Below are 26,900 nucleotides of genomic sequence, written 5' to 3'. Positions count from 1 at the left end.
AGGGGGATGCATGGGGGTGGGTGTTGTGATACATCATGTGTTTAAGCAGTGAAGGGGAGGCCCGGGTTGTGCGGGGTTAATGACTGGCCCTCTCTGTGGGCTGTGCCGGCTCTCGGAGAGGATAAGGCTGGCGGTGTAGGGGCATCTGGAGCGCAGGGGTCACATCGCTCACATCAAAGGAGGCTGGGAGTCTAGGTCACTGTGTTTGGCCACAGGGTGGTGGAGAGAGTGGAGGGGTGGTTGGAAGGATTGGGAACAGGATCACAGGGAGTCAAAGAGATGGGTAGAGACAGAGAAGGATGAATACGAGAGAAAGCAAGAACCTGTGAGGGTCAAGGGATGGGGGAAGGGAAATGGACAGCTCAGAGTTTGTCATTTTCAAATTTCCTGTGAGCATTTCAATTTCATATGTGAGCAGTTTTCATTAGTCAATTATGGTATCTAAAAAGAGTCATGGTTGGGTGTCATCACATTACTTACTTATAGATAACATGACAATGTAACATGATAATGTACCATGACGTAAAGTCACATATGTACATACGTAAAAGTTGACTTTTGAGTTCACATGGGACACAAACCAAAATCTCCTAGGTCAAAGTCATGTGTTTGTTTTACCAATCCACCACCAAGATGGACCCTCTCCCCTACGTGAACTTCCTCACTCGTTTGTATTAAAGTCATCTGACCTCCTTCTTTGCATATGACATATGACAGATGCCAACCTGCAGTGTATAGGTCATGTAATCCCAGCCTCATGATTACATGGGTTACATATAAATTATATCGTGTTACTTTTCATAGGTAGAAGTGTTAAAAGTGTAACGGACCATTTTGATCTGTTCAGGTTCACTCATTCACCATCTAATAAAACTTTCTTTAAATGCCGGTGAGAGGAATTTAAGTTGAGATAAACAAACTTAAAGTGCATCATGTAACTCATAAGCTACTGTATATGGAGTATGTTATGACAAAACAAGAGTTTAATAAGAAATTGTCCAACTTTGTAAATTTCTGTTGTTAATCTTCCAGTTATGTTAGCCCTTGTCGTTTATGCTAACAGCAGTGCACTATCTATGCTTTTTCCTCTCTGGCCCGCGTTTTTGCCATAAACTGTAAGTTCATTTGAAGTGTCAAAATCTGGCTTAAACACACTTTTTTTTTTAACATGTTGCACTTGTGGCCACTGGGAGTAAATATATGAACACAGACTCTAAATCAATATAGTAAATAATCATTGTCATTGACCAGATCAGTAGCTTTTAACAGAGGAGCTCCCCTCACTGCTGACTGAGGGCGCACTTGTCCACTCAACGGTGACACAGTATGTTACTTCCTTGTTAAAAGCTTATTAAAAGCCCACAAAAGCCACAGAAACAATCATGATGTGATAACTTCCACAAGTAGTTGGCTTCTTAGCTGTCAACCCTATAAACAGTGCTTATATCAGCCTCGATTTTCACAAAACTGAGTGAAAAAGCCCCAGTTGGCAACCAACTTTGTTTAGACAGCAGACATTTAATCCCTTGGATTGTCTGTAGCTTTAAGGGATTCTGGAAACAACAGAGTATAATTAGCTGCCACCAACAAGTGCATTTGTCCAATGTTAAGTTATGCTGGTATGGCCTTTGTATCCCAGGCAAATCATGTTTGTATAGACACACAAATTAAACATGGAGCTTCTATCATTTCATTCACCGCTGACAGTGTGAGCTCCACGCTGGGGACAGTTGGTGATTGTCAACTGTGAGCATCACACAGGTAATGTTACTTAAAAGTTATTAATGGGTTAAACGAACACGTTGAACTCCTCTGGTGTCAGTGTGAGTTTGTTAGATCATTTAACAGCTGATACTGTGTTAGTTCCTGCTAACCATGCAGACATTGAACTGACTGTTTGCTGGTAGGAGAGTGGCTCCGGAGATGGTTTTTCAGTGCTGGGTTAACATTTAAGACAGCAACAACAGAGAGTTTGCCTCTCTGGCTGGGAGCTGGATAAGAAGGGATGTCAGCTGATGAGACATTCTTCAATGTGGCCCAGGACACATAAGTGTACACAATCCTGAAAGAATGTGGCCATATATGGCCCACATCACCTCCAAACGTCCTCTGAGAGATCAGATCTCAAGATGCATTAAGGACACACTTGGTGCATTCACACCTACTTAGAGTTGTACACTTGTGATCTGCTACCTAAGACACATGCTAATACCAGCTGTAAACCAGGGTTTTTTTTACATCAGCTAGAAATTCCGTTCATCTCTGTCCAAGCAGTGAACAAATATCCAAATTAGTAGTCACAAAGTTTTGAGGAGAGACTGACAGACTGGCAGATATAAAAAAGAAGTAATCACATTTTCACTGGCCTCCATACTGCTTTCCCTGGATTACTAACCCTGTTTTCCAGCACATCTGTAACATAGAATGTAACACACCAAAAAAAAGAAAGAAAAAAAAGGCATACCAGTTTACTGGCAATGGAAAGGAGTCTATTGCCAATTTTTAGCATTTAAAAAAACCTTTACAAGCATGCCATTTTTGGTGTAAAAAAAGTATTAGACATCAGTTAAACTCAGCAATATATATCAACACAAGATAGAAATTCCAATCTGCCAAAATAACTAATGGGAATTTACCTTTAGATAGCACAAATATATCTGAAAAAAACTGTTGGTATGAACAGACAAAAGATCGCTGCTTTAATGTTTTCAATTTATTGCAGGTATTCTGTTATGTACATGTTTATTTACAAAGTTATCCATGTGTTTCAATCTTACTTTGATACTTTCTGACAACTGTATAGTAATCTCCTGATTTCTATATAAGTATGATTAAAAACTCCTATAAACAATCATTAAAAGCAGGCTATAAAAAAAAGAAATGGGACCATCTTTCTGTGATGCAGGAGCAAGCTGATTTACATAGTTGAAAAATAAATACTATTGACAAATAGCATTTCATCAACTATACGCATTTGAAAAATCGCCTTTGTCCACATGTAAAACATAGCCTACCTTTAACATACACTCTATTTGTGTATCAAGTTTGTGTTTTCAAATTTACATTCTACTGTGGGTGGTACATGTTGACATAGTTTGATTGTCAGAGAAGTGCCACTTTGGGGATTAATACAAAATATTTTTGAGCACACACACATTCACTGAGAACAGCATGAGACACCATGGAACCCACAACTAGAAATAACACCATGATGAGAAACTTCAAACTTTGCAGGGTTGATATGTTAGGAAGAGGGCAAAATATTTAGGTTGTTTCAGATGTAAAGACCTTTGTCACATTATCTGAGGCCTAGTCCACATGTACATGGGCATATTTGAAAACATTGCTTTTTTCTGTGTTTTGGCCTTTTGTCTACACGCAAACTATGTTTTTGGTGACTGAAAACTGATCTTTTGTAAAACTCCATCCAGGGTGAAGATTTTCATGGAGTCTTTTCAGTGTTCACTTATAGACAGTTAAAATAGACTTTTTGGCTCTACATGTCAGAATGTGCGTGTTATCCCCTTTGTGAGGCATTGTAAATGAGGTCAAATTTTGTGCAATGGCACACGTGGTCAAAATAGTGTTGGTACTAACCTTGCTAACAGGGATTTTTACATGTTTACACATAAATGTACAGTTACTCTTGCACTATATTGAAAATCAGAGGAGTCAGAATGCACCACAGAGGTCACTTCTCCAAGTAGTTTTTTGTTAACAGTTTTTTTCAGGCTTCTACCAACATTTTCTTTTTTGTTTGGCTTTAGGGTTACGGTTATATCACCACCTGTTGGTTTGGCATGCTCTTGACAGAGTGTTTTTAAGACCACGGGGGGAAAACCCTGTTTTCAAAAATACCTGTATCTGTGTGGACAAGGCCTTACATTTCTATGTGATACTGAAGTGCTGTGGTTTGTCACAGCCATTTGCCCCATGAGGAATGTGTTATATCCAAATAAATAACATAATTTCGATTCTTCTTCTAAAGTGTTTTTAGACCCAATTTTCTTGAAATGTTGAAATAGTGGCATAGAAAATGTGCTTCCCCATACAGAGATCACACAAATGCATTTAGAGGTACAATCACATTTGTTGCTTATGCCTGAAACATTATAATTTCAGTGTTTGCATTTGTCTTAACTAGTGCCATTTCATTAAGTGGGAATAAAAATACTCAGGACATCATTTTGCTCTTTTCCATAATTAACTTAGTGAAAATAGTCTCTTTTTTGTGGGTTGGAACAATTGGTGTTGGCAGTGTCAATCAGCCATCTGCACTTTGAATTATAACTAATGTCAGTTGTTCCTCCACTTCCAAAAACTTTTGTTAGTATGAATGTACCTAAAAGTTAATAGGAGAGCTGAATGCAGACAGTGTGAAGAAGTTCTTCGGGGTTTGAGTGATGTTTTCATGGCTTTACTGGACTGCACTTCGATGCAGCGCATCCTGCAAATTGAGATGTCAAAGGTAGCTGATAAAACCTTGAATATTATAGCTAACACTGCAGAAATGAGGCCCAGGTTAATGCCACTGGCTGCATCATTGTGCTTTGTTTTGTATGGAGGATTTAGAGCTCACTTATGCTTGGTTGTAACACTGTTGCCACTTTGAAAGCTAAGGAAGGGTGTCTACCAAAAATGTCTGTGTCTGAATGAACATTTTAATTGAAGGGCTGCCCTTCTTGTGATTTTTACTGTCATGTTTCTCATGATGGCATTAAGATTCAATCCTTGAAGTTCCTGTAAATGTTCCCCAGCAACAGGACAGATTTAAGAGCAAGCAAATTCACCAATGAGCCACAACAAAAGCTCCCATCTGCTTATTAATTTTTTAACTTATAGCATTTTGACTACAAAGTAGGTGTTAGCTACAAAAACTTAAAAGAAAACTCAGGATAATGTTACAGAAGACAAACGTCCTTTTTTACACAATGTTGGGACATGAATACAAAACAAGAGATTTGTAATTTGACATCCAAGAAACACCACTGCACAAGAACCCATCAATTTGGGGACAACTGGCAAAGCATCTGAAGCATTTTTTGTTCTTCTGTTCATTGTCTGGATTTCCACTGCGTTCGCTTTCTCTGCACTGGAGCAGTCTTTGCATCAGATGTGGTCCAGCTCCTCTTTGTTCATTTTAATTTGCTTATAAGTGCAGATGCTGTCACAACAGGTAATAAGATGCCCGCTTTACTACTTCAACACCATCTCACCAAAATCTACTGCTGTCAGTGAACCAAACCTGATGATCAGCAACACATCCTCTAAAAAATATAAATATAAATTCATCTGAACCCTGCCTTATTTTGGTCCTTTTTTTGTTTTTTTCCTTTTAATATTTTTATGTTTGAAGAGTGGAAAAAAAGCTTTTAGCTGTTCTCGTTCCACTCTGGCATGATGCTGACACTATGTACAGTGTGGTACTGGTGTGGCGATAGTGTACGTGGTATGCCGTGTGTATAGAGGTACTCGTTTCCCTGTAGGCCAGCTGCTGGCGACTGGATCCCCGCCCCAGGACTGCACTGGCGGCCCAGAGTCTGGTGGGTCATGGAGCTCTGGTACATGGCAGGGTGGTGGCTGTCGCCCAACTGCGGAGAGGCGTGGCCCCCGACCCCGCCAAGTCTGGACACCAGAGACCCTGAGGTGAAGTGAGCAGAGAAGTGCTGGTAGGGCAGCCGGTCCATTGGCTGCATGGTGGTGACGGAGCAACTCCCATAGGGTGAAACACTGGCCCAAGTGTTGCAGCTGATGTCCTCCAAACTAGGAACTGGCTCAGCACCCTGCGAGGCACTGGCATACATACAGGCCTGCCGCTGGCTGGATTCACTGCGGTAGGGCCCGCCAGCTAGGCCAAGACTCTGAGCGTAGCCAACAGGACGGTAGTAATGATCCTCCTCACTGGACGAGCTCTCCAAATAGGCCTTCTTATAGCTGTGCTCACCTGAGTGACAGTCGTCCTCCACTGCTGGGAGAATTACAGAGTTAAAGAACAGTGTTACCCAAGTCTAAGTTAAGTAGGAAAGTTAAAAATGTGCAGTCAACTCATGTCCCAAACCTGTGACAAAGTTTTTTGGAATGATGAATTAGTGTCTTTAAATTCTGTTTTAAAAGTCACCAAAACAATTAATTTTCCTCATTCTGTTAAGTGTTATTTAAAAAAACCACATGTACATGCTATAATTTTAATTTAAAAAAATAAAATAAAAAACTGCTAGAACACAATTAATAGATGCAGCAATGACTCTGCTAAGGTGGTGGCTGTGTTTACAACAATGCACTGCTGATGCAGGAAGTACCATGACATGACACGTCAACATCAATAGATCTGGATTCTGACTGCTTTAAGAACTCAGTCTTTCTTTTTGGTACATCAGAGTCTCACATATTTGTCTCCTACCTTTCCTCTTGATGCAGTGGTACTCCTGGCCGTGTTCATGTGGCAGGGGGTAGGAGCCTGACTGAGGCAGCATGTCCTGTGAGGTGCTTGTGACCCCGTTCTCACACTGGGAGTACTGGGAGCTCAAACCGCTGGGGGTGGCCATGCCCTGGACCTCTCCGCTGAACGGACTCTGGCTGGAACCAACTCTCTGGCGCACTGTGCTGCGAGGCACTACTGGATACTCCTTGGTACTATTTTGCAGGTACACACAAAAACACACAGATACACTTGTTAGAAAATTATATGCAGTTAATCCTTTGAAACTTGATCAAATTGGCTTAATTTATTTCAGAAACATGGGAAGAAGTTACAAGAAAATGTCCTTACATTTAGGCATAAAAAGACAAGAAAAAAGAAAACAAAAAAAGGTTAAAAAAAAAAACCTCAACAACCAAAAATTACAAATTAATATATAGATTAAATAATTTTATCTATTTTTCCCTTTTTTGTTAATATTCTCTTTTTTCTCTCTCTCTGTCTCCTTTAAAACTAATTTTCAGGTCTTTTTTTCCTTATTTCTTGCCATTTTGGGACATCTCCCACTAGCTGGTCATTGCCTTTTTAGCCATTTAAAAAAAAAAAAGAAATCAGACCAGATTGTTCCAGTTTCAAAGGTTTAAATGCATGTGAAAGGTAGAAAACAACATCAATTGTTTACTTCTGTACAGTTTGACTCATCATAAGATCTGTCCTCAAAGACAACCAACAACATTCACCGTCAGTGATTCACTCCCACTTAGTACACACAGCGAGACTCTGGGGAAAACCCTGCAGTGAAATGTCCACATGCATTCCACTCCTATCAGTCCACAGGATCCATCAATAGATCATTTTGCTACTTTTGCATCTTTGATTTCAGGGTTCTCCTCAGTTGAAACAGTGACCTGGTTTTGCAATAAGCTCTCCTTTCAACATTGTAACCAAGAGCAGACGTGCATAGCTTACTGTACTCTGCAGGATTGGACAACGGCATGTAAGATTGATGGTGTGGTTTGGACTCTCACCACGCTCTATACATTTGAGAGTTGTGATAGGTGAAATGCATTTCACTCAAAACGTCGTATTAAATTGTGGCACGCACCTACTTAAAGCATCTTAACGTGTGTCTGATACAATCAAGCGTGCAATTTTTTGAAAAGGACTTAAAAGTACGGAAATCTCTGCCCGGATTTCCAGGGGATTTTTCTCCACAGCATAAACCATGACATTAATCTGTAATGCTTAATTACAAAGAGCTTCATTCTGTGGCTCAGTATAAAGGTTATGGGTAGGGTTTTAGCACCTTGTGGAAAAGCCAGCTCTTCCAGGTTTTTTTTTTCTTTCTGATTTAGGATTTTTACATGTAATACACACAGCGTTTGTATCTGCTGCCCAAAAAGGGGGGTGGGCTGTGAGTTTCAAAACCAGATTTTCTTCTTTGAAAAAGTGTTTTCCGCACACAACGGACGCATGCTCCATCCCTCATCTGGACTGAATAATAGAGAGAGAGCAATGTGGTCCTGTATTGCCTTGGCTGCTGGACCGAGCCATACCACCAGTTCAACACAAATGCGCTAACACACACACACACACACACACACACACACACAGCAGACACATAAGCATTTGGAACATCCTGCTGTGTGAAAGGGAGATGTTGCAGTCCTGTGTTTTAGAGGTTCTGCCAGATCAGCCATAAAAGTCTTCAGCATGAAAACTGGCTGAGAATCAAGATCTACACTTACATCACTGAAAATAACACTCACTGAAAATAACACTCATAACTGGTTCACATTGGGGTGATTGGAGGATTAAAGTGGGGCTTGTTAAATGACAGTGTGACCAGGATGTCAGCATTAATCTGCTCATTTGACATCATTCAGATTGGGTCATTGTTTCCACATATCAGAGCTGGGGATCAATTAGAAAAATGTAAAGTTATGTTAAAAAAACAACAACAAAAGACATATTTAAAAACGTTGTATAGCTACCTTTGCATTCTGGACATCCGGTGCAGCTCCATGTCATCACTCCCACGAAAACCTTTTGCAAAAGGATTGTTTTCAATCTTCAGCTGGGTTATCTAAAACGACAAAAACACTTAATTAGTAACATATTGTGTAATGAAAGCCATTTGTCCTGCTAGTTGTGTTACTTACATCCTCTTCAGCTATGCAGTATTTAAAACAAGTTGTCTGTGCATTAATTAAAACCACACTTGCATTTTTTGTCCTAAAAATAGGAATATAAATCAAGATAATGCAACCTTTCGGTATCCACTTTACTCTGACAATACTACTCTTACAAAAATCTTCAGTTTGAGGCTCTTATGATGACAGTATTACAACATGTTTTAAGACTGACAAGTTCTTAAGTTTTTTTTGGATGCACAAGTTACCCAAGAGAATTAAATAATAGATCCAGAAACCTAATATGCTTTTAAAGATCCTAAACCAAACAATTCAATAAAAGCATGTCTCAATAAGACATATTTTCAGTGTATAATTTATTTGACATCTCTGGTTTAGCAGATATTTGGTGCGTGCTTGAAAGATGCAAGTAATGTTATTTATTATAGACTTTATATTTTCGTAAAAAATGTCTTTGTAAATATCAAAATAACAAAAAAAAGAAAAGAAAAAAAATGCAGAGAAAGACCCTGAAAAAGCGAGTTAATCCCAAAGAGGTTAAACACAATCCAGGGATATCCCTCTCATGAGCAGTGGTTTCTGGCAGGTAATTAGTTGGCAGCTCTAGTGTGCTTCCAGCTCTCTGACAAGACTGAAGGTTTGTCTGCACGCTGGCTGACACTCACAGCAAACCTTGTAAAATCTCTCATGTGACACTTTGCTAGCTTCTTGTTAATACATGCAGCCTGGCAGAACTTTTATATATTGTTTCTTTCACAGTTTAGAATAAAACGTTAAGAGTCCTTTTGCACTCTTTTTACCCTCTGAGGGCTTTCAAAGAAGAAAAACAGCTAAATAATGACTCATTCCAAAGTGATAGCCTGAGTTCAGTTTACAGAAAAGGAAAATAATACATTTTGCAAAACACATGTGAGTTCTCCTTCTGACCGGGCTCAGAGGATGGAAAGAATCAGAGAATACTGTTAAAAATAATTTGGGAGTATCCTCAAGACAGTTGGGCAAAATTCATTCGTAGCTTCAAAGACTGCAAAGTTTTACAGTGTCCAAACTGTACTCATTAAAATAACTGAGGCTTTTATGAATATATTTCCAGATGCTTTTGGAAATCTTATCCTATAAAGAGAAGTACTTAAAATAAAATATATAAGCCATTGGCCACTAATTTTTCACTTTTTATTCTTAAATAAAGCACATTCCCCCCCAAAAAAACTCAGTCAGGAAAAATGGTTTAATTGCTGCAGTGACAGGAAACACTGAAACCAGAGACTTTGACCATTTTCATTAGCTGAGAGTCCAACAGGTGAATTGGACACATGCCTGCAGCACACATTGCTTTGGCAGATGTTAAACTGTTTGATTAGACAGTTGTGGTACAAGCGCTCTGCAAATCAGAAATGCTTGTTTTTCTGAAGGGTCTGGAAAGCCCCAATAATTAGCACGGGGTTACGATCTCAGCCCCCAATAACATGTTTGAAAATAATGAATGGTTTCTACAGCATGTCGGTCATTTGCGCTTCCTGTTCCCAGAAGCGCAGAGACGTGGGATTGGCTGCGGGGACATTACGAGTTTTCGCCCCCCTCTCCCATTTTCCCCAAACTAAGAACATATAGGTCTACACGGTTAAGTGATGTTAAACAGACGTTGTTTACACATATCTGTGTTCCCAAGATTTTTTTCTCCCTACAAATTTCTGCCGAGTAAATATTGAGTTTTATTTCTGCGTCTTTCCCCCCAAAAGTGATCAGCAGCTGTGCGGCTGCCATGCATGGCCTCAAGAAATCACACGTTCATTTAACTTCAATTTGATGCTATTATAAACTACCCCTTTCTAAATTGTTGTGTGGAAAAAAACAAAGAAAACATCCAGATTTTCATGTTTTAAACAGAAAAACAAGCAATAACAGCGAAACAGTCATTATTTATTATGCGTCAACTGACTGCATGAAAAGAGACGTCACAAAAAACAAAAAACAAAAACATTTTAGAAGTGCAGTTTAGAAGAACTTTTTAAACCATTACAAACTATATTGAATTAATCATATTTTATATAATGTGTTATATTAATTAATCAATATTTCTGTTTTTAGGTATTACTTTAATCTTTGTGTTGTGTATCTGTGCCCATCATTATAAAAATCACTAGAAATAATCTGGTGATCAAATAATTTGTACCAGCGGTGTTTTTCTGTTTGTGTAAAATTGACTCAAAACCACCACATCACATTTTGACCAAATAATTCTCACAAACAAATCATAAAAGTTTTGCAACTAATCGTGGATGCATTACGGCGTATTATTTATGTAGATCATTCATTACGACCTAAATATATTATTATTAATTACTGTTATAATAACGCATAGTTTTGGTGTCTGTTGTTGGGTTTTATAGTGCTAGAGGTTTATCGGGTTTATCTGGACCTTGTCTCGCGCTACAAAGCGCTGCAGGCCTGTAACTTGGAAAAAAAGGCTCTTGAGGTCAGACGTCGTCTAGTCGGATATCTGAAGTTTTCTCTCGTCTGTCAGTGACTCACTGTGATACCAGAGATTTCAGCTGACAGCGACAAGGTTTTAACTTAAACCTCACAGAGAACAGCGTCTTGCATTTTCTGTCCTGCAGCTGAAGCACATTCAGTTTGCCGTTTGGCGCTGCGTAAAACCAGGCAACATTTAATTAAACTTTTGAATGCATAAAATTAGAAATGCTAATTATATATTTTGTTTAAGGTTGAAAGGGAAAAAGACCTTTTTCCATAATTCTGCATTTTGGTATTTTTCTGGCTAAAGGGCTAAAGTCTACATTTCGTTCTGTTTGTATTTCTTCTCCTTGTTTGCAATATTCAAAACATTGTTAAAATCAAACGTAAATACGCCACGACTTTAAAGTTTCTATTTACTCTGCCACAGATTGCAATAAAAGAACACACAAAAAATAAAAAGTAGCCCATGAAGGCCTTACCTTATGGTTCTGATAGGACGTAACCGCAATGAAGGCTGTCTCTGGGAACACGTGAGTGCAGAAGGCCGTGTTTTTGGAGCCAAAGCCGTTATTTTCATCCGCCTTCACGATGTGGATCCTCGGCTGATACTTGTGCATCGAATTTAGGATGATCTAGAAAAAAAGAAAAAAAAGTGGAGCCTGGTTAGATACTGAATTAGGCCTAGGAGCAGCAGCAAAACACCGCTTCTAAAAATAATACTTGCAGAAGAGACAGAAATAGATACTAACGTGAGGTTTTATTTGGAGCTGCTTGGAGTGACATTTTGGAGCCGTTTGTATTTGGAAAAAAATCCTGAAACTTCCTCTTAAATCCCTTTTTGGCAGCACACATCTCACTTTATTTTTGTTGCTTTGTAGGTTAGTGTTGCTCATGTGTTGCCACATGTCTTACATTTGCTGATACAAAGCACATATGCTAAGGCATTTTGCAGTACATGCCAGGGTTTAATTCCAGCTCTTTTATCTGTGTAGGTTCAGGTCTGCCAAATTCAAAATGCAAACATATAGGCTACATGGCAGCATTGTTTTTTTGGGGAAGAGCATGAAAAGTTTGTTTTTTGCCTTTTTTTTAAAACTTCTAAATAATTTTGGCCATAAATAAATTAAAATTAGCCGAAAAAAAAATAAAGAAAGCTCTTTGAGGTCCCTCTCACCCCTTGGACTCACATAAATGGTGTAGTCCACCCCTGCACTAGGATTTTTCTCCAAACTTAACTAGAGCCAAGTGAGACTGGTTAACCCCCCCCCCCCAAAATGGACAGAAAGGAAAGAGAAAGAAAACAAAGAGAGACCAAAGAGGAAAAAAAAAAAAGGTGCTTGAACAGACATGGATCAAGAAAGGAAGGGCGAGGGAGACTGTTTATGTATATGGCCAAGAATCTGATTATACATGCCCCTGCATATACAAGATATGGCTGAGCATATTTCCGCAAAGATTAAAAGAAAAAGAGACAATTCACAGCGATGTAGAACTATAAAGCAATGAGTATACAGGGCATTTCTGTGGAGCAGGCCCTCAAAAATGCTACAACGAATAGCCGCAACTGCAGCATGTGCAGGATCCAGGATTTTGTGCTACACCCCTTTAAATTTAGACATTATAGGAAATAAAGACAAGAAAAAGGTTTAGCAGCTACCTTAATTAGGGCAACATACTTTATTAATCTAACAGATGCTAAACATATTAAATTGAGATGAACCTTTTCACTAAAAAAACTACATTACTGTACTTTTTCTGGAAAACTTGCTTGTTTGACTAAAGGTAAAAGTTTTATTGCACTACAAAATGCAATAAAGGTTTTATTGCTTTCATAAATATTGCAAATAAAATTGCCCCACGTGCGCTCTTATTTTGTTTTGTAGATGGCACTGAACCTGTCTTCTCATTCCAGCCCCAAACTGAAACAAAAAAGTACTTGTTATGTAACTCCAAACACTTTTCAGATACAGTAATACTCACTATTGTGCCTAAGCAGTCACACAGAGTAAGTGACTAGTCCCAGGAGAGTGACAGGACGACATGTATGTCCTCTCTCCTGTTGCTCCTAAGCTGACTAACCTAGTTTAAGCTAAGTGATGACTACTACCCGTGGATAGCATGGCGACATTAAGACGCGGTCCGCACAGCTGAACTTGAGCCTTGAACTTCTCTTTTGAGGCCCTCTCATCTGTGGGTCTTAAGTCTAATTGTTTTGACGGACCATGGGAGTCATGGTCATCAGCCTCAAGGAAATCTAATGGTTTTTATATTCATCAGATCCACTTACATTTAGAAATTGAAAAAAATATTGGATTTTTCTTCCATCCTCTGCTCTCAACTTGCTCCTCCTTTTTGTTTTACACCCACCTACCCCCACCACTCTGTCCCATAGGCATTCCTCTTATCTGTTATCTTAAAGGTTGTTTTTGTACCTGCCTTTCACTGCCAGCATGAGAGGAGACAAGGGTTCGCCCTGACCTTTAGCTGTGGGGGCATCCCATATATGCATTAAAATGACATAAACCAAGTCCTTTAGAGCTAAATAAACTAAAGAGGGAGGCGATACAATTGCCATCCACTTTCCAGTTGAACTTGATGTCATTTCATGGTGCACTGGGTTTTTGAAGTTGGCAGAAACTGGGTAGAAAAGAGTTTCAACTGCCTGCCATGCACCTGTACACTGTGAAAGAGTAAATGCTCTTAGTAACTTTCCAAAACTGCTGTAAAAATGCACACCTGCAGTGGTAAATACAACAAAGTTGTGCGCTTAGTCGATATTCAAAACACATTATCCTTAAGACTACAACGCTCAATTAGATAAAATATATGGTGAAATTGACCTTAAGACTGAGATGTGATCAATATGTAAAATACTGGAACATACTAGACTGTAAAAATCAGACTAGTTGATTTTATTTAAAATAATCTTGGAAACTGATTGCCTTAAAAATGTAAGTAAATATGACTTTAAGTCTTAATTTATGTTTATATCTAATTGTTAAGTTTACTCAAAATTCAGTTGTATTTACTTAATATTGTGAAGTTGTTGCAACTCAAAACTGACAAGTGAAATTACTTTGTTCTTTCTAAGTGTTAGCAGCTTGAGTAAACCAAGTTAATCTATCTTAACTTGATAATGACAAAGAGGAATTTGCCATTGATGAAGTTAGGAGTTATGTGAGTTCTGTTTTGTTAATGTGTGTAAGAAAATATAAATATGACTAACTAGTTTGCCTACAGCAGAATACAGATATATATAGCACAGTGAACTTTAAGATTAACTTCATTAAACTTCTAATTTTTAAGTTGCAGAAAGTTCACAAAATCAAGTACTTTAAGTAAACTTAACAATCAGATATGAAGTTAACATAGATTAAAAATAAAAGCTATATTTATATACATTTTTCTAGACAATCGGTTTCCTAGATTTAAAAACAAATTTAAATCAGCGTAGCATATTTTACACTGTAGATGCAAGATGATTTAATGGAAGTTACTGACCCTGTTCAGACAATATCAGCTGAGTGTAACACTTTGGTTCGATAAGCAGGCTGTTTTAGAGTGGATGACTTGCAGATGAAAACTCAATAATTGTAAATTATACAGTTCGCTGTAAATAAAACTATTTGCAGTGAAGGGGTTTGGGGGCTACATACTTAGATCTGAGGTAAGAATAGTTTTACCAAAACTCAAATAAAATCTCTTTGCCATATTCCATTGGTAGCTCTGTTTTAATTTCCATATTTGAGTTAGGGATTGTACTGGTTCCTGTGTTGTAAAGTCATGTCACGAATGCAAAAAAACAGCCACATTTCCCAGCCATCAAGCAGCACCAGCATTCTGTTTGGATTTGCAAATGAGGTTTTAACATCCAGTGAAAAACGATTTGAACACAGTGCGGAAAAAAAGTAGGTTAAACAAAACATTTTCCCATGCATGCATTCATTAAGGGCTTACTTGAGGTCTGCAGGGATGCGTCCAAGATTGGACAAACCACAACAACAATCCCATCAATGCAAAAACGTCATTCACCACACTACATGGATTTAGGGGCTAAATATGTCTATGTACTGAGACACATTAGAATGGATATATCTAAATGCACGTTTAACCCTGGAACATAGCATGGTCCACTGACTGTGGGTTGCCAAAGTCCAGTATGTGTGTTAGAATGGGTTGTGGGGGTAGGGGTATAGCTGTAGACCACCCACCGGGGCCCCAGCGCACGCCTCGTCTCCCTGGCCCAGCCGCTGCCCTGCCTGGGTCCCTGTATCTCTGCCCCCCCTCCAGCCTCTGGATGATAGTATTTAATGATAGTGAGGGATCACTTTGGGTCCTGAGCCGCTGCCCTTTGCTTTCAAGTTCCACCACATCAGAGAGTTTCCCCGAGCCTCGGGATCAACGGGCTTTGTACACCATCATCTATTGCTCATCGCACACTGCCATTCAAACATAAACAGTGCGATCCTCACACTCCACCCTCCTGGCCAAAACATGTGTGGGAAGACAGGGAGACGAGTGCAGGAGCAAATTGAGGGGGGAGATAAATATCACTGAGAAATATTCCAGGAGTTGAGAGGGAGATCAAAGCAACAACTGCAGCTCGGTATGAAACCTGAGACAAAAACAAATGATTTTTAGGAATTCAAATACAGGAAAAAAAGAGAATGTAGCACTGTAATGGATTGGTTAAAGACAGATTTACACCATTTACTACAATACTGTAACTTAAGATACTTTATTAGAAGCATTTATAGTTTTACTTGAGTGAAAGTACTGAAATATTAACAGTAAGATGTAAACTGTAGTATCCAAAATAGCAGTAATTCCTATGCAGAATGGCCCTTTCAGTGTGCTGTATTGTTATACAGAGTATATACAATACTAATGAATTATGATGCATTCAGTAAACAGCACTTTAATGTTGCAGGTGGTCAAGGTGAAATGTATTCAAACTACTGAAGCTGCTAACTTCTCACTGTGTAGCTGTCCAGTGAACAGTGACACCCCCAGAAATTTGGCCAGGGTGGCCAGATGGGGCCATATAGACTGTACAAATAATGGACGTAACTGCCGTGATGCCACCCATTGGCTTGTGGACTGCTGTTCTGAAGCCTCAAGTTTAGCTTTTTGGTTATTACAATCTTGTTTTTTGTAGCCAGAAGTACCATTTGTATGAGGGGGAGGAGCATAGTGTTTATCTGACTGAGGAAGCCCTTAATTATGCATAATGTAAGGCCTTAGTAAAATGTGAAGGGGTGAATTATTAAAAAATAACAATAATAATCCCCCCCATACAGTTATAATGAATGTTGAAATTAGCTATAGACAACAAAACTGTTTTTGTACTCGGCTGTAAACATGTTTATTTCTGCTGTAAAGTTGGGCATTTTAACATGGGGGTCTATGGAGATTTACCAACCAGCCTCATATAATAATCCGTGGAAATGCAGTTTTTGGTACTTCCGCACTAGCGTCATTTTTTTTAGCCTTGGAGGTTGTCACATGGGTGGCACACCAAAACCAAAATTCATAACTGAATTTCAGGGATTCGATTATGCTGTTGTAGTATAAAGGCTTGTTGAAAACTATTTCAGTATAAGAGTAAAAGAACTGCATACTGGTATATACTGGTTTCTTATTTTGTTCATAATTTTCTAATGTGCATAGACTTATATCATTAACATTTTGAGTTAGTTTAAAAACATTCCTGCTTTAATCTGTTGTGTAGGTTTGTACATGTGTTAGGCTGGTCGTCCATTTGCTTCAAAAGACAAAGACAAAGCTTTAATTCGAAAGAACTGTATCAGGGTGTCAGCCCCCCCCTGGCCACCCCTTTTTGGTGCCTCTGCCATAAATGTAGTGCATTAGGAAGTACATTCCTTTATTAAATGTAATGGTGTAAAGGCATAAAAGGGCATAAAGTGTTAGCACTTAAGTACAAATAGTTCAAAATATTATTTAATTATTGTAGTTGACTAAATGCACTTGGTTACTTTCCAAAACTGCTGTATTGTTTCATTAATGTGCACGCCTGCAATGGAAAATAAAATGAATTTTTGCTCTGAAACCATATTTAGAACACATTAAGACTACAATGCTCAATTTTATAAACTGTATGGAAAAATTAACCTTAAAACAGAGATAAGATCAATATGTAAAATACTGGCACAATACTGTAAAATCTGACAAGCTGATTTTACTTATAATAATCTTAAAAACCAATTGCCTTCAAAAATTGAAGTTGATATGACTTTTTTCCTTAATCTATATTTATATCTAATTGTTAAGTTTATTCAAAATTTAGCGTTATTCACTCAATTCTGTGAAGCTGTTGCAACTTTAAAATAACAAGTGAAATTACCTTGTACTTTCTAATTGTTAGCAACTTCAGTAAACTAAGTTAGTCTGACTTAACTCGACCATGACAAAGAGGAATTTGCCAAGGATAAAGTTAGGAGATCTGTGAGTTTTGTTTTGTTAACATGTTTAAGAAAATACAATTATGACTGATTAGTTTGCAGCTGGCAGAATACAAATATATAGCACAGTATACTTGGTTTACTGAAGTTGCTAAAACTTAGAATGATTGATTCAGTTAAACCCTTTCACAACAACTTCAGAAAATTAAGTAAAGATAACTACATTTTAAGTAAACTTAACAATCAGATATAAAGTAAACATAAATTAAGACTAACTAGTTACAATTTCTCACATTTTTCAAGGCAGTGGGATTCCTATATTTTTTAAAAGTAATATCAACTTGTCAGATTTTATAGTGTACAACTTATATGTGCCTGTACAATATATATGTCACTGAAACAAATGGTATTGAGCTGAGATATCTCAGTGAGGTATACAGTGATGCTCACGCCACTCTTTCAGCCTGACTTTATCAAGAAAAACAAAGTTACAAAAGCCAAACACTTTAAAACTATGATAATGTCACTTCCAAAACATAACCCTGGCAGCATTTTTCTTTAATCTTCCTTACAAAACCTATTTGCTATGCAAGTAAGATACACAATTAACTGTATACAAACACTAAGGCCCCATGGGGCTCAGCTTGCTTTCTTTCCTCTCACACTCCTTCACAACAGTCCTAAGCTGGTGAGCTCAGCCCGCTGACGTGTATCTAATTACCAGACATTTCTAGAGAAAAATGCCTACTTCAGGCCCATCCTAAATTGGTCCGTTCTGGATCAGCAGTGTGTTTTGGTCTCACTTGTGTCACTGCTAGTAATTATAAATCATCTACAAGTTATTTCAACCAGCTGGACCAACAAGCCCGTGGTATATATTTCTGGCCCGCCACCAGCGATTCATTTATGAATCCCAGGGTGCTGTCTCCCAGCATGAAAGAGGCTGAGCCTGGAACCACTGCAACCAATCAAAAATGCACTTTAACCCAAAATTTACAACACCGCTCACATTCCGACTGAGCTCCAGTTTCATTTCACCAGCTGGGCTTTGGCACGGCAACAACCACTATTGGTGCCATGTGGATAGATAGTGGTGTGTGTGTGTAGAAATATATATTCAGTCTTATTTTAGATTCACCACCAAACTGCGTACCTGTAGCTGAGTAAATAACTGTCAATCTGCATTCAGTGGGAGTGATGATTGGAATAAAATAAACATCTCTATATGTTTTAGTGTTGCCTCTTACATATTTATGGAAAACAACCTAAATACCACTGGTTTGAACCTTATTTCAGCATTAACACTTTTATTAATTTCTAACGCCATTCAGTTTCTTGTGTTTTCCTCACATATTTAACCTACCTCCTTTAAAAAAACACAATAGCTAATGATGTACCTCATAATGATTTTTCTTTGTAACTGGGCCTATTAGTTTGCATGCTAATTGTGTGACTTTTCCGTTTCAACAACAAGACATCTAATTTGGCCTCAGTGTGCCCATCAACTTTGAATTTTATGAAAACCTGACGCCAAAGTGGATCCATTTGTTGATGATGTAAGTGATGTTTGTGTTTTGGGTAAGACAGGAATCAGAAAAGCCCGGGGCCAGATAGTGCACAGAATAATGAGGAGTTAAAGTTAGGAAATGGGTACCATACAGTCCCTGACTGGTGAGGGAGGCGGTGGGTGGGGGTGCAATTGCCTCTTTCCTTTTTCCTACAAAAACTGCTCCCCTGTACTTATGTAAGCTGACTTCCAGGAGGTCTGCAACTTTAATGCATCTAGGGGGTGCTATAATAAACCTGGCCAAAAAAATGTTAAGAGGACACTGGAAACAAATATATTGTTCCACTGTACCATCAACAATGGCAAAGAGTCTAAATTCGTTTTTTTTCTCCTGGGTTGAGAATTGGAGATTTAAATTTTCTGAAGACATCACAGGGGCACTCAGGATTACACTGTTTTCGTTGTAAGGACTAATTAATTGCATTGTAAGGTGAACTTTGTATATCTATTGTACATAAAATATAGTCCCCAAATTCACTTTGTCCAAATCATTTGATACATTTTTCTGAAAAAAAAAAAAAAAAAATAGAATATGCAGATGTAGAATAAAGTCATCCTTCTGCTGTTTTTAAAAAATGGTCACTGGGCATTACTTGAATTTAAATGTTTTTCCCCCCTTGCTGCTAATTATGTTCTTTTAACTAATTTTCCCTGGGTTTAATTATCTTTTCAATAAAAAGTTTAGCACAATGTTTTTTTGTTTTTTAAAAAAATGACATTTAAATGAGATATAATAAATAAATAAACAATAAAAACTATTGCTTGCAAATACAGTTTCAAGGAAAATCCACAAACACAATAAACTATCCGTCTGTATTTAAATGCTCTGAGCAATAGTCTACCTTTTTTCTTTGGGCCATATTTAGGAAGTGTGAAAATAAACAGAAAAAGAACAAAACATTAAAACAACAAAGTAAAAACAACCAAAAACTTCATAACATCAAGGCATTTAAAGTGCTTGATGCTGGAAATTTTTTGTCTTTACTATTTTTTAAGTAAATTAAATTTCACTTGGTGGTGCCTACTCATGCAAATGTATGTATTTATGGAAGTAGGTTTAATTAAACTTTTTTTTCCCAAAAGAAATCATGACCTTTAAATCATGACCTTTAAAAGGTGCAATAGTTTTGTCTCATCATTCTCATTCTCTATATCCATGCTGTGCATTAAGTTGCAAACTTGTCTGTTCAACAAAAAATAGGTCCTCTACCATATTTTAAAGTTTTTATTAGCCCTTAAATTATCGTTTGTGTGCCTACTATTTTATTGGTTTGTGTTGTTTATATTTGTACTTGCTCTATTTCAGAAGTAGCACTTTCAAATTTCGTTGTAGTCATACACTGACAAAAATACATTCTCCTCTATTCTATTCATAAATGGCAATTAAAAGCACCTAAAAACTTAAAACTTAGTTTTTAAAAGTGTTACCAAAGTTTTGAATTTAAATTCAAACAACAACAACAACAATAATAATAAAAATTATAATAACAATAGTTTTCATTATTAGAAAACAGTCATACAGTGCGTTCCCTTTAACATTTTTTTTCCTTTTTCAAAATGATATTTTTTGATCTGATTTTGTATGAGTAATTTATATATGTAATTTTCATGCATATGCTTAACGGAGTTTTTAAATTAAACGAGGAAAACAAGCATTATTCAAAGTTCAGCTGCGGACACCAGCACTAGCGTTGTAAAAGCAGTAAACGTAAATGGAAAGAGTCGATTTAGGCTTAAAGCCGAGCGCTTCAGAGACAGTCCTCACTGCTGAAGTGCCACTGAGCAACACACCAAGCCATAAATACAGTTCTCCGATCAACGCAGCATCAGGTTATTGTAGCATTCACAGACATAAGTAGTATAGGGCCTAGGCACCTACGTGTCCGAACGGGTCCAGGTGGTTGTTGGTCAGTTTCAGCTTCTGGAAGGAGACGAGCTGCCTCATCCAGTGCGCCCCCGTGGCGGGAGAGTCCGGGTGGACGTAGAGCCTGCCGGGCATGGCAGGCTCGGCCTTCCCGGTCACAGACCTAGATTAGAGCAACACAGTCACACTGTAACACTTAAAACTGACACACATATGCCAATCAAGCATGCAGGCGCTAAAGCAGGAGGACGTGGTCCGTAGTGTAAAGAAAGAAAGAAAGAAAAAAAAGTTAATTGGTCCATCATCTGTGGGCTATTATTTCATTATCAAAATTTCTAAATTATGCCAAGGGTAGTTTAAAAGAAAATCTAAAACAGCAAACAAAGACGACCTATTAGTGGGACACTGTTGCTAAACTTTAAAAACATGTTTTTAAAAGAGTAATCCAAGACATTTACGCACTCGTCTTACATTTTCAGGCCACCGGGATGTTTACCCTCTAGTCCAAACTTTGCACTGGAGCTTCCTAAAGTTTAATAAATCAAATTATAGCTACTCTCAGAAGTTGTTTTTTGGATGATCAGAGGTCAAATTAGAGCTGGTAGACATTGTTCTCCAACATCGTTAGATCAAGGGGGGGATTAGTTCCGGGACATGCTTTGGACAGGTCATTATCGGCAGTATTGGCATGTGATTATCCTCTAAAAGTATCCCATCATTGAAAGGCGCTGACCCAAAACAAGGCATTATTGAGCAAGGTTAGAGAGAGATAGACATGACACTAAACAAATAACCATCAAATTAATGCCCCACTGTGAAAGACAGCCTTTTTGCAGTGCATATATAGGCTGGTAAAACTATAGGAAAAGTCATCAGCATTCATTCAACAGCTCCGGCAGGAACGTTTCTCCCTGCTGACAACATTTCTTGGCAAGCATTAGAAAACGCACAGTTCATACTTCTCTAGGAATTAATATGTCCACTTCCTATTCTCATCCATCAGGTCAACAATATAAAAATTCCTGTTGAAATAAACTCCGGAGAGCGAAAAAACAACATCTACCACTGTTGTGAAATTTCGTATGTAAAATTAAAAAAAAAGTTTTTTATTGCAAGAAAAAGACGTTTTTTGTGTGTTATATTTTACATACCATTTATTGTCGGCGAATTTGTATCGATGGTCGTCCGCAGGAACAACATCCATCAGGAGAATATATTTAGTTTTGGGGTTTAATCCCGTGACCTTGACTTTGAAGCTGGGGAACATTCGCCTGTAAAGGACAAAACACGGTTTATGGTGCTTTATGGTATTTCTGTCAAACAGTGGGGAAAAAGGAGGCGACATGCAGGGAAAAAAGGAGGCGACATGCAGGCAAAAATAAACTGTGGTGTGTTTTCATGCTTTTCTGCACCGTGGAGAAAAATCACATCCAACTTTGGCAATTTTAAACGTTTAGCGGCCTCATGTATGCATAAACTTTTACAAAACATCTGTTATAAAGCAGAATGAAAGTATGTTTTCAGAGTAAAATGTTGATCTTTCTAGTTTTTTATTATTGTAATTTGCAAAGTAAATTAGAATGCGTTTTCGTATCACGTGGGGTGGTTTAAAATGTCATACAGATGTCTTAATTTGGTTTGGAGAGTAAATAGTATTTTTTAAGGCAGGAGGGACCTGCGCATTATAAAAAAAGTTATTCACTGTGGGCCAGAATTTTTTCAGGATTCATTTAGTAAATCATTTGGATATTTGGTAGCTGTCATACTTTTTAGAAAAACAGATAATGTGAGTAAGTCTGAGCAGTCTCACGAGTCGATGGGTAGGGCTGAGGACGATGGGGAGCTGCTGCATAATATCATTTCACGCCAAAAACACGAGAGACATGACTGACGGGAATATAATGGAGACTTTATGCAGCTGTGTGAAAACAAACTGCCTCCAGCCCGCACTGGAGAGCACGGTGAAATGTAGCCGTGCTGTTACATATAAAATATTCATCATTTATAATACCCACATGCGAGCCGGCCCGGCGGCCACTTTGACACGAGCAGACAGAAGCGGCCATCGTGCATAAATGCAAGTTCACACTCAGCAGAAGAGAGTTTGACTGGATACGGTCTGAGGGCAGCAAGACACATGTGCAGTACAGTCCCTGCGTAACATGTTGCTACACAAGTGTTGTCACGCAAGAGGTGTCTGCGTATAATCTCACACACATCAGATACAGGGACAGCATTGTAAAAGGCATATGCTCCATGTTTATTTCATTTAATTCAGAGGAATGTAGAAACTCTGTCTCAGCAGCACACCGCAGGACAGTTTTGTCTCTCAGACTGATTGGTCGATGGTATTGCATTTCCCCAACAGGGCCACCCAGACTAAAATTTAGGCTATATGCACCGGTGGTGTTACACAGCGCTAAAGCGTCCACCAGATGCTCTGTGTTTTCTCTGTGGCTCCTCGCAGTGTAGATTTCCAAAATCCCCACGCAAGGAAAATTCCAGCCAGGCCTATAGCTTATATTTTGACTCTAGGCCTAGATACAACTCAGATATAATAATTGCGTTTGGAGCAATATCAGTAAACAAATATGCAGTCAGCATCACCCCTGTTCTGATTATCTGATTATCGGCCTCCTGTAATAATAATGTTACATTTTTTTTAAACGATTGTTTTTCCTCTTACCTTCCAGCTTTGGTGATGATCATCTCCGTCCCCACCTCGTGAAACTTCATCCAGAGTTCCCTCTCGTGCAGGTAGACTTTTATTCCCTCCATTCCCTTCAAAACAAAACATCTTAGTTCCCATATTGTTTATAGCATCACTATATTAAGCCTGTGATTTTACGCACATGGTTTTGAGGCCTTCTGAGTTTCATTTGTAACATTTGTTTTCAGCTGCCAAAGATCACATTTTTACTCCAAGAGGTCTAAATTAAAATATTAATTCTAAATGTCAAGAAAGAGGCAAAAAAAAGTATTTTAGTAACAATAAATAATGTAAGGTATGTAGTGACCCCTCTGCAAGAAAATCAATATCTGGGTGTCATTCTTTAGTCTTTACCTCGTTAGGCCTTTAGCATACACATTTAAACCACTCATAATATATAGTATAATGAGGCCACTGTTAATATATTCTTCTACAGAATATGCCACGTCAGTATAGTATCATATTTCATCATAAAATCTAGTCTACAAACAAGCGAAAATTATTTTGAAACTTTCTGATGTTGATTCAATCCTTAAATATATATATATTTTAAAAACTTTCACATTTTGGGCAACACAGTGTGTCAAAAAAACTTATTGTAAGACAGGCTAATTAAAGAATTTTAAAAAAAGTTCTCCCGGTATGTAAATATATTTTAGAAGAAGTAAAAATTGTAAAATTACATCATCCCACTTGCAGACATTTTCATCAAGATTTTGCGCATATTTTAACACCAAAACGACAATATAGTACTTGCCTGTATACGCATTTATTTTTTTTTCAGTGGGTTTGACCCCATAAGTGGAAGCAGCCTCGGCTCGCGGTGACACTGAGGCCTACCAACACACTGACTCATACTGACCTGCTGGATGTAAGTTGTCTGTGATGATGGGGATTTGCTTGAGGTCCCGTTCTGTTTCTCTGATTTATTATCGGTCTGTAATTCCCTTGAATCCGAGCCACCGGGAGAGTTTTGAAGGGCAAAAGTCTCCTCTTGGTCCGCCATGACCGGAGCTCCGAAAACCCTGTCCCAGCTGTAAGAGCCAAACAGAGATGTCAGTGTATGGGCCTAGAGCGTTTTATTGTCATTGTTGGAGTGATTTGAATACGTTTAATTACTCAGGAGGACACAAATAAACGTCGATTTGTCTTTGAAAGTGACCAGAAAGTTACAGTTATTTCGGACGAGCCGTGTGCTTATAGACAGGCTAATAACTACAGCTCAGAAATATGAGCATTGTGAAACAAAACTGACCTAAAGGCAATATAAAGTTAACAGAGAAACAAATGTAGATTTAAAACTGATATTTTTCAGAGTAGAAGGACATTAATTGAACATATACTTCATTGTTTAAATAAGATGAAGCGTTGGCAACTTCAAGACGATTCTCACAAATATTGTATATATAATATATATATATATAATTGTATTTTAAAGATGTTATTCATAGCAAATGTATTATTTAAATAATATAATAACACAATCTAGTATTCATGACATTAAAAGTGTGATGGCTGACTTATTTTGGTAGCATAAGGCTGCACGCAGAAGCAGCACAAGATACCCCTGTCTTTTGGGATTTCCTATTCATGTTCCCCAAAACAAAAGTCATGAGTTTTATTTTAGTATGGCGACATGGTGATGTCCAGAACAAAATGAAGCCTCCTTAAAAAACAAGCCTCTACAAACAAGCCTCTGGACTTATACGGTGCAACTGTAGCTACTCCTGTAACGCAGAGCAGCCTGTACTACCATGGATAGCAACAACAATGAATAGACGGAGCCGGATCAGAGCGGGAACAGCTTACCTAAACACAAAAACACGTCGTGGGCTCGAGTTGGACACGGCGGCGGCGCAACAGAGAAGCTTTAAAATGTTCAGTACCCCGTCCCAAATCAGATAATCCAGGCGTTTTGCTCGATGTAGCTGCGCTGATTCCCCATGAATCTCTCTTTTCTGTCCTCTCAGTTATTCCAGATTTCCCACAAACTGATCCGCGAGCGGAGGATCCTCGCTGACAGCTACACGGCGCTGCTCGATCCCTAATTGTGCATTTTACAGCTGAAGAACGTTTTGTGAGCCCCGAGCCCGGTGATAGCACCTAGCAGTGCGCTGTAGCCGAGTCCCAAAGGAGCAGGTCCGTCACCTCCTTCTCCCCTCCTCTCTCTCGCAGTCTCTGCCTTGTCAATAAGTCTCCCCCCTCTCTCTCGCTCGCTCTCTCTCGCGCGCTCTCTCTCTCTCTCTCTTGCGCGCTCCCTCTCCAACCCTCCACTGCGCATCAATGACCAACCGTGCGAAGCGGAAGCGGAGTTCGCGATGAGGAGGGGTGATGGGGGAGCAGTATGCGCTGAAATAGCATTGGTTTATACTCCAGATAATAATTCCGTCCAGGCCCCCCACCCCAGTTTATCTCCTAAACCTCTCCATAATCCCAGTCTGGTAGAAAGAATCCATTTGATATTTGTTCCTTCATGCGCCATTACGCGCAACCTCCTTTTCCTCAAAGTCATAGCCTCCAGACAGCAAGTTTATTAGGCATAATCTGAATATAATAAATTAATATATATTCTAGGTCAGCATGTCTATGCTTATGGCCGAATGAATGATTATAATTAATTGATTAATTGAGCATATATTTTTCCTGTATAGGTCTATTGTCAATTAACAGCTTGCTCAAGCAGTTTATAAATCGTGAATGCATCCCATATTCACTTTCCCATCATTCCCTCGCGCAGAACTGAACAGCTTCTACGACACTGAGGCTAGATCAGAACTGGATATATTTGTCCCAACAGAAAAAAACAAAACAAATCAAATAAACAAACAAAAAAAAATAAACAAAAAACAAAAAAAACAAGCCCGGGGCAGCAATGGGGGCTAAGTTTAGGCCTGTGGCTCCCCACAGGTTCTGTCTAAACACCGCGGACAGGTTCACAGGAAACTGGACTGCATGTTAAGATCATAACACACCATATGGGCATTAAATTGTATGGAAACAAACCGTATGTGTATGTTTGCATTGATAACGCCTGTTTTGGCATGCAAGCATATGCGTATGTCTGACCTTATGGTGACACCGCAAAAAAAGCAGATTTACAATTTTGCATACAACATGTTGAATAGTAGAATAGAAAATAAGCCTCTGAAGTTTGACATTTTACCAAATTTCTCTCCATTAACTTTATTCTTGAACTGCAAATTCAGGGGATGGAGTTAATTCAGCATGGCCTGCCTTGATCCTCCTGAAATAAATAATGATCGGAAACAACAGCCTAAACGCAGCCTA

The 26,900-nt window shown here is 38.5% G+C and overlaps 1 protein-coding gene and 1 long non-coding RNA gene across 4 annotated transcripts in view; one reads left to right on the top strand and one right to left on the bottom strand.

Annotated features, from left to right (window-relative positions):
* Positions 1 to 26,900, top strand: part of LOC121959436 (uncharacterized) — a 66,545-nt gene that overhangs the window by 32,810 nt on the left and 6,835 nt on the right. Inside the window, exons 2-4 of one of the 2 annotated variants that reach the window (XR_015775198.1) lie at positions 6,418 to 6,630; positions 23,596 to 23,659; positions 24,397 to 24,483. This is a non-coding gene — a long non-coding RNA (uncharacterized LOC121959436). The remainder of the gene's footprint in view (positions 1 to 6,417; positions 6,631 to 23,595; positions 23,660 to 24,396; positions 24,484 to 26,900) is intronic. The other variant, XR_015775197.1, reaches the window with a different exon arrangement.
* Positions 2,701 to 25,886, bottom strand: tbx5a (T-box transcription factor 5a). Of its 2 annotated transcripts, none has more exons than XM_042508704.2 (9): positions 25,422 to 25,886; positions 24,475 to 24,646; positions 23,589 to 23,683; positions 22,054 to 22,173; positions 20,918 to 21,065; positions 11,529 to 11,681; positions 8,413 to 8,504; positions 6,401 to 6,633; positions 2,701 to 5,968 (listed from the first exon to the last, which is right to left on the bottom strand). In XM_042508704.2, exons 2-9 carry the CDS (start codon positions 24,616 to 24,618, stop codon positions 5,373 to 5,375), a joined length of 1,581 nt encoding a protein of 526 aa, XP_042364638.1. In that variant the 5' UTR covers positions 24,619 to 24,646; positions 25,422 to 25,886; the 3' UTR covers positions 2,701 to 5,372. The 2 variants fall into 2 exon arrangements, with proteins under 2 accessions (XP_042364638.1, XP_042364639.1); XM_042508705.2 differs by having other exon boundaries at positions 2,701 to 5,965; positions 25,422 to 25,879.

This window comes from Plectropomus leopardus, chromosome 20 (genome assembly GCF_026936395.1).
Source record: "Plectropomus leopardus strain MGB_pleo_1.0 chromosome 20, ASM2693639v1, whole genome shotgun sequence".
Lineage (NCBI taxonomy): Eukaryota > Metazoa > Chordata > Actinopteri > Perciformes > Serranidae > Plectropomus > Plectropomus leopardus.
This window is presented reverse-complemented; position numbering and strand designations above follow the sequence as displayed.